This window comes from Topomyia yanbarensis, chromosome 2 (genome assembly GCF_030247195.1).
Source record: "Topomyia yanbarensis strain Yona2022 chromosome 2, ASM3024719v1, whole genome shotgun sequence".
NCBI classification, from domain to species: Eukaryota; Metazoa; Arthropoda; class Insecta; order Diptera; family Culicidae; genus Topomyia; species Topomyia yanbarensis.
Genome location: NC_080671.1, coordinates 3,403,497 through 3,417,524, shown reverse-complemented (window position 1 = coordinate 3,417,524; position 14,028 = coordinate 3,403,497). Strand labels below are relative to the sequence as shown.

At 41.1% G+C, this 14,028-nt stretch overlaps 1 protein-coding gene across 2 annotated transcripts in view; it reads left to right on the top strand.

Annotated features, from left to right (window-relative positions):
* Window positions 1–14,028, top strand: part of LOC131678920 (uncharacterized) — a 466,403-nt gene that overhangs the window by 31,306 nt on the left and 421,069 nt on the right. For both annotated transcript variants that reach the window (XM_058959364.1, XM_058959363.1), the window contains exon 2: window positions 867–1,385. In XM_058959364.1, the coding sequence (XP_058815347.1) occupies window positions 1,007–1,385 (379 nt within the window). In that variant the 5' untranslated portion in view covers window positions 867–1,006. The remainder of the gene's footprint in view (window positions 1–866; window positions 1,386–14,028) is intronic.

The window sequence follows — 14,028 nt, the reverse complement described above, 5'->3', positions numbered from 1 at the left end:
GGCTGTTCTGGTAAACCGCGGTTGAGTGAATATCGGCAAGCGCCAAGTACGGGACTAACTGTGAACTTTAGGGATGCTGTTTGGGTCCGAGCGCGGCTTCACCCGCCATCCAGCCAACAACAGCGCGCGACCACGGCGAATGATGATGTTTGCTTTCCCCCGTTTGGTTCGAACTGCCGTCGGCTTGCTGTGGTAGTGTGGCGCTCATTTTTTTTCGGATAGTCGGTAGTGTGTCTCGTTTTTTTTCGTTTCGTCTCCACGGCAACGTCAGACAGGACCATAGTTAGCGGACGCGTTCAGTTGATGAAGCCACCTTTCGTTCGTTCGTTCGTCGGTCCGTCCGTCCATCCGTTCACAACTCATGACGTGTTGATTTCGGAGGTCGAATTTACGCAATGAGCTCACGACATATTTCGAACAGAAAGTTAAGGTGGAGGGAAAAAAGGCAAAGGAGCAAACAAGCTGCGAGATACATGGCGAGGAAGTTGGGGAGTGTTACGAAAGGACCGATTGATTAGTTTTGTGGAGAGAACAGCTGAGCTATATTTATTTCTCGTAAGTCCCATATAGCTTTTCATGACGATATAATACGATGATAGTTTAGTTTCACAAGATTTGAAAGAAACTGTATAAAATTCATATTTTTTCTTATGTAGTTTTAAAGATATGTATATCTAATTTACTTTAAAATGCATAAATGATAAAATTAAGGGACTACAAAAAATCTTTTAGTATCGATTTATATAGCATTTCTAATTCTTATACTAATGATGCTGGGATTTATTTGAAACTGGCAGTTCCGAATCCCCCAAATTTTCCAAAATCGCATATATCTCATATATATATTTATTTATTTCCTATTCCAGCAAATCATCCCCTAGTTGAATAACTCTCTCGATTTCTCGAACCCGGTTCGCGCAAACAATTACTAAATGCTTGCCTAACCTGACCAAACGAACCGGACCGGCGACCCAACCCCACCCAAACATCAGCAACCCAGTTGATTATGCCGCTTTTGGTCGCCCAGGGGAGTGCGCACGGAGTGGTATTAGACCACCAGTTCAATCAGTACTTTTATCAGCAACCGTATCAACAGCAGCCGTCAAAGTCCAGAAAGCCGCCAACGTCAGGCCGCGTCCAATTTACCAAAATAGAATCACTACCAGCGGCACCGACTAAGCCGCCGGGAGGAGCAGCATCAATTTCACCCATCGTCATCGTGGATCAGCAGGCGCTGGATTTCACCATGTCCAAATTCAAAGCCAACTCCGCTGTCCGGCATCCGCTGTATCGGCAATTTTACGCCAGTGGCGGGGGCGGCGACGGAGGTGGCACCGCCGCTGCAGCAGATGAATCACCGCCCTATGAAAAACCGGAGGAACAAGGTAATTGTCAACAACTTTTCGATTCGCTATCTTTGCCCAAGATGCTGTCAGAACAAGATCTTTTCCTCTCTACGCCCGATGACACGTGAAGAGTGCTGATCCTAATCGAAAATCCATTTATTCTTTAAAACCCTGTTGAGGAGAAAGAGCTTCCGCAAAGGTGAAAGAAGATTCCAAAGAACCATAAACATCTTATAAATCATCATTAAGTCAATCAAATAATCGTTCTAAAATCGTTCCCTTCTGTTGGGCTAGAGGAAGACCGAACGATTTGTTTGGCTCGCAGGGGCAACCCTTTCGGATTCCGTCACTCACGCTTATTTTCCCACCGTCTCAGGATGCCTTGCTTTAGTCGCGTGCGGTGGTTGTCATCATAGCATAGACGGTTAGGCGTGTGACATAAAAAAAGCGACGAGGGTTGCCAGGAGCATAAGTGTTTTTTTTTTGCGATCAAGAAGGGTAAAAAACTCTCAAGAAAGGGGTGAAGTCTATGATTTATTTAACAAATTCCGTACCCGGCTGGGCTGGCTGGTGTATTCAATCAACTCACAGCTCAAGTGGGTAAAGACGACAAACTTGTGAACTGACATTACCTCGTTCATCGCAAGGGAAAAGAAATCGTTTATTTTATTAAATTGTATCGGGGCTAATAATATTTTTTTTGCCTTTTTGAAGTGTACTGCGTGTAGTACAAGAGTCGGTTCTAATCGCAGTGAGCTGTGTCCCGCGTGGCGTAGGTTGCTGCGATTGTTGGGGTTGTTCGGGTTACTGCGATGACGACGATGTTCACTATCGGTGGTGTTGACATGATCAACAGTCAGTGAGGGGACAGTAAAACTATGGTACGTACTCCAAGATTTTCGTTTGGTTGTGCTCACAGAAAGTCAACCGGAATGGTAAATTTGTGGGAAACCGGAAAAAGGGGTGCATAAATTATGCGGTGATTATTGTTATTTCGAGACTTAGAGAATGGGATGTTGGTGGGGCGACTTTTAAGGGCAGCTTTGGTGGGGTAGTTTTGTCCATGTTGGCTCGGGTAGATTTAGTTTCCCAGAACTGGTTGTATGGGGGAAAGGTCTGCTACATTTTTACTAGACTTATCAATGTGATCGTTTAATAAAGACTCGTTGTTAGGTTAGGAAAATAGTTTCTGAATGTAGTGAATTTGTCAGTCAATTTAGAACTATGTCTGATTTCATTTTTAGTCCATGAACATTCCAAAATATTGTTAAATTGAATGTATTGCAAAATTTTACAGATAAAATAAAACAACTAACTCTTGCCGAAAGAAGATTACTGATTTTATGAGAATATTTAACAATATTTTCACCCAAATATTTCACAATTTCAAAATATTTACTCTGAGAAACAGGGTATGAACCAAATATCGATGACATTTCGCATTTATGCAAAGAGCTTATACTGATTTTGTTCACAAAGTAAACATTTTTCAGATCCTTCGTTGCAGGCATCATCCAATTGAGGCTCCCTAAATTTAACGAACTGTGTCTTATTGAAACAGTAGACGGCGTTGTGGCCAGGCTATTTACGATTAAGACAATTCATCACACGGGTGGAAAAACGGGGAACAGGGTGACGAATTTTATCAATGAGACTATTGTTTGCAATCAAGCAGCTTTATTTCAGTGAGCAAGGTGTCATTGAAACAACCCACACCATACTTCAGTAGGTTCACGACAGTGAGCCTTGATTTGATGATAACACCATCAATTTCAACTTCATGCAGTGGAATGCAGATGCGACAATCACGCGTGAAAATTCATGAGCGGCTATCTCAGCAACATGTCAAAGGTTATTAATGCGATCTCATTTTCTGCAGAGAAAACCATATCCTTTGCAATCTGTGCGACATTTCCGCGGCTGTAATTTCTACCTAAAAGCATTCATGTACCAAACGATTGTTGAGGATTCAATTTTATTCTTGTAGAATTCTAGCAAACGGAATTAAATTAATTTGTCATCATGGTAGAGTACGTAGCTGAATAAAATATGGGGGTTGGGTAGGTAAGGTTTTAGAAGTAGATTGAAAAAACGAGAACAGGTAAGTTGAAGGGACATTTAAGCTCAACTGTGAGATGGACATCTAACTATCCTCCATCCCCTCTAGCGTGGGCAATAAATTAGTATACAAACACTAAGACTATTTCAAACACTACCTGTTGCAATGAAGCTCCTTTCCCTCCTAGTAACATTGCAAAAAACTACTATTTCTATTTCCTTTTTAGGTAGGAAGCTCATGGCTTCGTAGGATCATTCTATGTTAATGTTGAAATTGAAAATGTACTTAAATCGATTGACAAAATTCTTAATATAAAAATATGGAATCAACCCTGTGATATTACTAAAAACCTGGTTTTATCCATCCATTTTTTTGGTACGATTGTGCCTTTCTCAGTATAATATTTAATCAGCATGAGCTTAATCAGCATGCGCTCAATGAAATCTTCATGCGATTATATTTTGAAATGTTGGTGGAATAGTTTTGGAAGGGGGGTGGAGGTTAGCAGAGTTCGCGAATCGAAGTAATTTGGTGACTATTTTAATAATTTTGACGTAGGACTACGTCTTTGTTTTTGATATGGGGGTGCACTTTGCAAATTCTATAAAAATGGCATGTAACGAAAAGTGGTCCAATTTTAAACGCATATAATTCAGCCATCGCACGATACATTTTCAATTTTTTTTTGCACATAGATAAACCCAAAGATTTTTGATAACATGGTATTAAAAATTTAAATAATGCACAACCTAGTCAAAATATCGCGCATTTACACACAGAAGATTTGTGTACCTAGCTCGCTATGCTTCTATGAATGACGTCATCATCGACTATTTAAAGAACGGATTTGACCAGACAAGCTCAGTTGCCTGTCGACCGGCAGGCGGAGCAGATCACTACGCTGTGTGTTTTCACAGCCAGTATAGCTGTGTTAGAAGTCCGTTACACTGGCTGTGGAGGTACGCTACCCAGTGCCGTCTAACACGCGACTGAGCTTGTCCGTTCAAACACTATGCCTTCTTTTGTGTTGTGCTCGTTTCCAGCACACTTTTATGCTCAACCTCGAACACAATTATTCGTACACAAAATCTTTTGTATGTTCGAGTTCCATTTGCAAACACGGTTAACATAGTGTCGTGGTACTAGTTGTCTCGCTCTACCCATCATCATCAGCGTTGACTCATTTTGCTTTGTGCGCTTGGGTTCAGTGTTTGAGGCGAATGTGTAGATTGGTATTTCTAATTTGTTACTAAATTGTTGGGGGTTGCAAGCGTAACCTGTATTATAGCAATCTGTGCTTTCGTTGCGCAAAGACGAAAACTTTCTTAGTAGCAAATTTACGCGGATCGATGGAAAGCATATCGAAAGTTTATTATTTATGTTCGATTATTGATTCATTTTCACTTTACGTGATTCATTTCTACTTAGCCTATCCTATTTTGATTCTGCTACTAGGTGCATACTACAAAGCCGTTGAATGAATACACTGCCACTCGAAAAAACCGTTGCAAAAACGCATGGACTTAGCTACATTTGTATTCATACTTTAGGAAAGTTACAATAATGGCAAAATATAACTAGAAATCTTGGTCTATACATGAAATGTGATTATTTTGTCTAAAATTTGATTTTTCTTCTCCGGTCCGAGTTTTTTACCACACACAATCGAAAAGTTGGTTTTCTGTCTTCTTTTTCAAATTTTCTCAAATAAGTTTAATCGGATTCGATCACCTACTGCAAATGAAATGACCTGATAACCAAGAATGTTTAGTTCAATGTGTAACATTCGATGTTGATTGGTTGTGTTAGAAATATATTGGATTTAATATTACTCTAAATGTACTAAGAACACAAATATTTTACCTTAAGTAGTATAGTCCTACGTCAACAGTTCGTGCAATTCCATAGAGCTGCCCCTTGTAATTTTTAGCTTCTAAGGTATTAGGATTGTAATGGTTTATATGGGAAATTCCAGTCTGACCTTACTAACCAACCTGTAACTCCGGAACCAATAGTCAGAACCAAATAAAATTCAGTAGCAGTCAATGGGATTACTATATCTTTCATTTGAAATTAAGTTTGTAAAAATGAGTCAAAAATTTGCTGGGAAATAGGTGTGATACTAGCTTAGGAACTTGGCGAGTTCCCCGGGGGCATCATCAACCGTTATAGGTGGCCAATGTGGTCAAAGCTATTATAATAATTTATTAGTGTTCTATACCGGCAAATCCAAGCAATGTTGCAAAATTCTGTAAAACGCTGCGCAATTCAGATATTGCAGTAGTACATGCAATTCAGAACAATCACTATCGACGGAAAAGAAAAAAGCAATATGAGCAGAACAAGGTGCGGTCATACGACATATAAGATAAAAATTCCGACGAAGAAAATACTGATTCGTTCAAGTATGACTCCAACTACGACTCGGAAGCGCCGGAAAACGTTTCGTCGGGAAACGTTGCACAGAAAACTGAAAAATCACGAGATAGAAAGCAAAGGGGAAAGGTGGTATACAAAAACAACTTCAACACTGTTCCGATCCAATACTGCGGTTGTTGATTTCAAATTTTGTGCTAAACGACCGAATCATTGTGAGGTGTACTATTTTCTAGGGGTGAAATGGAGCTTAGGCTTAAGTCCTGTGCATTTTAGTAATAATATTATTAAATTAGGCCATTAAGAATGTTTCATTTTGTAAAACACTCCAAAATACGTGGTTGAAAATTACAGTGTTGAAATTAAGATTCCTTTGTATATGTAAAATTACAATATTGAGGTAAGGTAGAACACATGTCGCAATACGGAGTAGTAGTAGAATCCGTTACACATGATACAGAGATATTTCTTTCCAGGTATTCCTAACGGTGGCATGGTGGTAAAGACGTGGGTCGAAAGACCTATTCCCTTTTACTTGACTAAACAAGTCAAAACTCACGAGACTATAAAGGGCAAATTCTGCTATCAAACGGCTCACCAAACCAAACGGTAAACCAATCCAAAGTAGAACTTCCAATGCCAATTGCTGACCACAAAAGGTGGGCAAAATTGTGGTAATTGCTCAGGCCATAATAGTAACTACAAAATCAGCACCCAGCATTCCAAACACAACTGCCAACACTATCGACGAAGAAGTTAACACCAGTGACGGCAGGTTTACCCTGGTGAATCGCAAGTACAAGAAATTTTTTTAAAAAAACCTAGCGCGAAGATCAAAACAGCTTCCACGATGATGACGTTAACGTGAACGACACGAGAGAGACAAATCAACCCAAGATGCAGTAGGTGAGGAGACAAATGCTTCCCCACCGAAAGAAGGTCTCCACACGCAATAGAAACATGTGTTCGACTGAAACTCCATAATATTTGTTTTAATTTATTTCCATTTTTATGTATTGTAAATATCCAAAAGACCCACGACTTTTTTAAGCAACTGCTTCGAGTCCTGTCAAATAAACGAATTATATATTAAAACGCGTCAAATGAAGGCAATACATTTTGAAGGGTGCTGTTTCGAATAGCGTACGCGGTCAACTGCTACCAAAACCCGACCCTAAAGGTAGTAAAGGGCTACGTCAGTTGTATTGATGACCGACAATTGCTACAGTGTTACGCGAAAGTAAGAGAGCGGGAGCCTCCAAGAGCCGAAAAGTTGATAAATCGTGTCCCATTCGGAAATGCGTTGTCAGCTTATATAAAAGCTTCCAATCTTATGATTTGGGATGCAACGTTCATGCATGTTCATCGGTCTGAACAATATCGACACCTTTGCAGGGTAGACCGGTTGGACCAATCGCCGCCTGATCCAAACTCGGTTGGACTGTTTACGGGCCTAAAATAGACACTCTTTATGGTCTAAGGAGACGCTCGTCGAATTCCACGTTGGCAACGAAGACCTACTACGCTGTTGAGAAGAAAAATGGCTCCTCAGGAGCAATAGGTTCCGTAGGGATGAGCCGTAGTTTCCGGACAGTTATCCGGTGACCCAGTGGCAGAGCGAGTAAGGGCGCTATAACCCTGGCTCATTAGCCAGGGCAGGGCTAAATAGTTCTGTCCCATCCCAGGAACCTAGAACCAAAGGAGTGACATTAACCCTCTTAGCAAAGTCACTCCCAACGATTTATCAAACCCCCATCAAATTGAAACGGTTGTGTACGGTTGTCCACGTTTCTTCCTTATTCAAGGTTCAAAATAATCCGTTGATTAAATTACTCATTGAATGAATAATTTGATTACCGTATAATTTTGAATTATCTTTATTTTGTGCGCTGCACAGTTGGCCTGGCCGCTTTAATGCGTGTGTTATATTCAATATGTGCCACAAACAATAATAATGACAAGAAAAATTGTAGACGAACGTCTGCAATTTTCCAGGATCCCTACATGTATTGGCTGTGTATGTGTAGATTAGATTAGTTATCCGGTGACCCAGCGGCGTAGCCAGAAATTTGTTTTGGGGAGAGTTATGGCGAAAATCGATGATTTTTCGTAAATGTTTCAATATAATGTAAATTTGCTAAAATATTGAAAGTTAAGAAACAAAAACAGGTCCGCAGTTTCCATTCAATTCTACAAATAAAAAAAAATTAAGTAATACTTTTCATATCTCCATAGATAACTTGCATTTATAAATTGTTGTAAAATCAAAGAATATACACTTTTAAAGTGGAATATATGTTCGAAAATTTTTCTTACGGTCAACATCACATAATTTCGAAACAACCAACTTTGAAGGTTGGTCGTCAAATGGAAAATACTTCCCAGTGTTTACGAGCTCCTATCTGATGCTTCCCTGTGCGTCTATTGATGAAATTTAATCTTTAGGCTGGCATCGACTGGGTACTATCGTCTTCTGCAGTTGAAGCGAAATGAGAAGGCTCGAGTGGCTGTGGGCGCTATAACCCTACCGTAGACAGAACTGAATGTCTTTCGACGAGACAGGAGGTTGGGTCAAACCCAACAAGCCGCCCAGAAAACACCACGTTCCGAAGAATCAGGAAAAATATGCAGAACGGAAACTTGGCACGTCGAACTGAAAGTCACTTTGCTTCCTACACGATGAGCTGAAAACTCGCAATTTCAAAGTCGTAGCATTGTAACAACTTTGCTTGGCAGGACAGAATGTGTGGAAAAGCGGGCATCGAGCGGTTACATTCTACTAGAGCGATGGCACAACAAACGAGTTGGGAATCAGCTTCGTAGTACTGAGCAAGATGCTGCAATGCGTAATCAACTAGCAGACGACCAGCGAAAGGATGTGTGTGAATCAAAGGCCATTTCTACAACTACAGCATTGTCAACGTGCACTACCCTCTCAAAGTGAGACTCGAGAAGATGCATTCTACGTGCATTTGAAGCCCGCGGCAGAATGTGAAGCTTCTCATCAGCGACATGAACGCCACCCTTGAGATCACCTGATTAACAAACTGCAAACCAAATCGACCACGTTCCAATGAACGGAAATTTCTCCTGAGACACCGCAAATGTTCCCACCTTCCGCAGTCCGAATATAGATTCGGAATCGCCTACAGAAAGATCGGGATACCGAGGCGATGGAGCATCTGTACAGAGTTACGAAAATTCCAACGAGTAGGTAAATCGCTCGAGCAAAGGCTGTGTGCCACAGGCACAAATACTAATGAGGACCTTCTCACGACCGAGTGTGAGCTGATCGATAAGTGGATTATGAAGAGCATCGAAATAGCAGTAGATGTCGAGAGGGATTGTTGCAACTAGTTACCGAGCAATCACATTGCTGAAGGTGTTCTCCCAAATTCTTTGTCGCCGCCAATCACCGTGAGCAGGCGGGTTCGTTGAGAAAATTGGTATATAACGCCCAAATACGGATTTCCGAACAAACGACAATAGATCGAGTGTTGTGTGATGCGTATTAGAGATACTTTCGATTTCTTTTGAAACTCGGAAAGGGCTTCGGCAAGGTGTGCTAATAAGAGCGGGGTCTGTTCACTAACTTGACAATATTTTTAATTTTCATCATTTCCAATCCTATTTAGTGGCTATTCAAATAATTGATATTACAAAAGATAATCAAATGCTCATAAAAACTTATCCTAACCTACTAGAAATTAACGGAAAACGTCGTCAGTTACTATGTGGATGCAGGTATTTTATTTAATATTGGCATGATTTGTCAACTATAAGATTTTCACTAAGAGATCAGTTACAAGATCCCATTCCCACAATTTACACATACTACAATTGCAGACGAGACAGGCAATGGCGCCCACTAAAACACTGCTTTAGGCCAATTGTAGCGGGACGTTATTCTGAATGTGCTATTCATTGTACGGTTCAGGTATGTGAGGGCGTAGGGACTTTGCGATCGCGTGTATTATCGCGAAGGACTCGAGCATTTGTACGTTAACGTGTTCGATTGCGTGTGCGTTTGTATGTCGCGTGTGCTAACGTATATGTAACTTCGCGTGAATGAATTCAATATTGAAACCGTCGCATATTCGCGTGTGTTCTAGAATGATCGCGCACGGACCGTGAATCTGGCACTTAATTTTTCCTGTACGTTGGTTTCTTCCATATCACTAGAGTTCCCTTTCATGTCGCCATGGATCGTGTTGTCTAGTGAATATGAACTTTATTTTTTGATTGGTATAAGTGAATGTATGGACCTAAGTTGCTAGAATGGAGAGTAAAGATTTCCGGACGCAACCGATTGATGATCTCGCGTGTTTGCAGGTTCGCGTTTGAGACATCGTTTGTAACTTCGTAAGTGCAAACAAAAATCTAGCGTTTCATTTGAAAAAGTAGTTTTTCACAAATGTTTACAACATGCTCAATAAGAAGCTCGGTGTTATATCCTATAATTTGAGTACTGCGTAACTGGCACTGGTCAAAGCATCATTTAGCACATTTATTATGATAGTTCCTTTAGTTTTATAGTAGCTTTTTCGGATTTATACAAGGCAAGGTACCGGTACACAGAATAAATGATTCGACAGGTACACGCAAAGAAACAGTACAACTTTACCCTTCTGGATGATACAATCTTCATTTAATAACTGCTCTGAAAATTGGAAGTAGTATATATTGACTCGATTGATACGCACCCCATGTTATTCGAAGATTTGTGCCCAGCCATGCCCCTAATAACATTTATAATGGGAAGGCAAAGGGAGACAAAAGGAAGGGGAATGGAAAATGAGAACACCATACAATCAACACAAAACAGTGAACAGCCTGAATTCTTTACTCCCGGAGGAATAATTAACCCTACTGATAAAGCCTATAGCTCTTTGCCATACTGGGTTAAGAACAATAGCATATCCTTCCTAGCTCTCTGTAGATCTATGTATGGACAACCAAAAAACCGATTACGCTATTGAATTACTATAAAGCAATTACATATCAAATGACATGAACGTAATCGAATTCACAAATATTACACAAATAATCCTCAGCACACTGAATAGTAAACATGTAATAATTGGGTATACAATGTCCAGTCAGTGCTTTGACTAGAATATTTGCCGGCTATTCGGCCATCTATGGGAGCTGTCCATCAATGTCAGCTTCTTTCTCCGAACAGCCTAGATAAGCCGTGTAGTGTCAGTAGTGGTTGTTTCAACCGGCTAAGAATTACACTACGGACTACCTGTTCCGGTGTTAACACCAAACAGGGAACCCCAATTCCATAGTGTCATGCGACCCGTGCTATGGGTAAAATTGGTGAGGGGGTTTAAAATATTCTCAATGGCGAACGGAGCCTGGAAAGAGCCGGGCGAACTCCCCAGTAACTGGCTGTGGTCCACTAGGAGGTTGATAACTCTATTATCTTTCTCCGGACAAAACCAGCCTAGGGGCCGTGTGGCATCCGGCGGGTTGAAGTATGTCAACCAAGAATTGATCCACTCGGTTCCTGTTCCCATGTCGTAGGAGGCGACTGAAAACAGGAGTCCTCAAGTCAAGGTGTTACTCCGTGCCGAGGACTGAATGGCTGGCAGGATTAAAATATGCCAATCGCGCACGGAGTATCGTGGGTCTTACCCTTGCTGTGTTATGCGAATCTTTGACACAGTGGACGTTCGTTTCTTCGCAAATCGTGGGATTCAAATGATGTTCATGTCCCTAATACCCATTTCGGGGTTCGCTATATGCGATTATAAGCCAACGTGTTTGGTATCTTCTAGTTGCTGTACAACAAGTGCTGATGATGAAATATGTAGTGCTGTAATCGAATATGGTTAGAGTAGCACAAATTTATCTTCAGCATAAACGTACAGCAACTATGAATCTATCTCGCCTTGTGCAGGAAGGGAAAGCTTCCATAGCTTTGGTTCATGAACCGTATTTCCATAAAGGAAACTTCTATGTTGGAAAGCTACTTAACCCCGTCTTCGTAGCTTTCAACAAAAATGGCATGACAAATCCACGTGAAATGCCTCGTGCATGAATACTTGCGAATAGTGCAATTGACGCTTGTCTTATATCGGACCTCACAACTCGTGATATTTGTACTGCCACGGTAAATATGACTGTTGACAACATAAACAAGAAATACGTCTATTGTTCGGCATATTTGCCGCATAATGAACCATCACCTTCTGATGATTTCAAAAGGGTTGTTTCATACTGCGGCAAAAATGGGTTTCCTTTCATAATCGGCAGTGATGCAAATTCCCACCACATAATTTGGGGAAGCTCTGATATCAATTTGAGAGGCACCGAATTGATGGAATACTTAAGTAGTACAAATCTGCACATTCTTAATGCAGGAAACCGCCCAACTTTTGCACGAGCTGGCAGAGAAGAGGTGTTAGATGTAACTTTCTGCTCTGACAGTATTACGCATGAGTTGACAAACTGGCTCGTACCAAACGAGCTCGAACCGTCGTTATCTGATCATAAGTACATCGTCTTTGATCATTTAAACGTCTCGCTAGATATCGTCACCTATCGTAATCCCAAATCTACGAACTGGGACCTCTACGAAGAGGGCTTGGCGATTAGGTTTCATGGGTATCTTCCGACGATTGAATCTCCAAGTGATTTGGATGAGGTCGTGGATAAAACAAGCTCACTCATAGTAGCAGCATACCAAGAGGCTTGTCCGCTTCGAGTTATGCGTGCTTCTAGAGGAACACCTTGGTGGAATACCGAACTTGTTCGACTCAAAAAGTTATGGCTCGCAAAGCATACAGAAATGCCCTTCGATCCTCTGAGCGAAGTGGTTGGAAAAGCCTCTGCACAAATGTCTCAAGTCTCAACGAGACTAGTAGATTAAATAAGTTACTTTCGAAATCGAAAGACTTTCATGTCAGTTCCATTAGAACTGCTAATGGTGAATACTCGACTGACGAAGATGTAGTACTCAACCGTCATTTTGACACACACTTTCCAGGTTGTACGGAGCCATCACTGACGACAGCCCCTGAGTTCTTTTCAGGCAGTTCTGATTCTTGGGAGTTTGCTCGTAGAATTGTGACAACCGAATCGATCAAAATGGGCGATTGAAAGTTTTGCTCCGTATAAGTCTCCGGGAAAGGACGGAATTATTGCAGTTTTACTACAAAAAGGATATGAACACTTCAAGCATATTTTGAAAAAGGTTCTTACATGCAGTCTTGCAACAGGATACATTCCATTGGCGTGGCGGGAAATAACTGTCAAATTCATTCCCAAAGGTAGCTGCGTCACTTATGAGGAGGCAAAGAGCTTTAGACCGATCAGTCTGACCTTCCTTCTCAAATCAGTGGAACGTTTAATCGACCACTACATTCGGGATGGTAGCTTGGGCGAGCAGCCGCTGCATGCAATGCAACATGCATATCAGCGGGGGAAGTCTACTACCACCCTGTTACACAACGTTGTCTACAACATTGAAAAAGCTTTTTCACAAAAGCAATCAAGTTTAGGAGTTTTTCTCGATATTGAAGGTGCTTTTGACAACATGTCTTTCGAATCCATTTTGGAAGCAGCACGAGATCATGGAGTACCTTCATATATCACGAACTGGATACACGCAATGCTTAGCAACCGACATCTGTGCTCATCGTTAAGACAAGTAGAGATGAGGAAACTGAGTGTCTGCGGATGTCCTCAAGGTGGTGTGCTGTCACCACTTCTATGGAACTTTGTCGCCGATAGCTTGTTGAGAAAACTAAATGAGCTTGGGTTTCCGTCGTATGGTTTCTCCGATGATTATCATATAATGATCACCGGTATTTGCATTAACACACTTTTTGATTTGATGCAACAAGCCATATGTGTTGTTGAGCGGTGGTGTCTTCATGTTAAACCATCAGTTAATCCAAATAAAACCTCAATGGTGCTTTTCACGCAACGAACGATTACAACCGGAGCTCATCCATTGCAGTTTTTTGAATCTGAAATTATTGTCGAAGATCAAGTTAAGTACGTTGGGGTAATTCTCTACTCAAAACTTAATTGGACAGCTCACATTGATTTCAGGATCAAGAAAGCTTGCATGGCCTTTGGCCAATGTAGACGGGCTTTCGGCAAATCTTGGGGACTCAAACCCAAGTACATTCAGTGGATCTACACAACAATTGTTAGACCAATACTGGCATACGGGTGCCTTGTTTGGTGGCAGAAGGGAGAAGTCATGACAATCCAATCAAAGTTAAACCATCT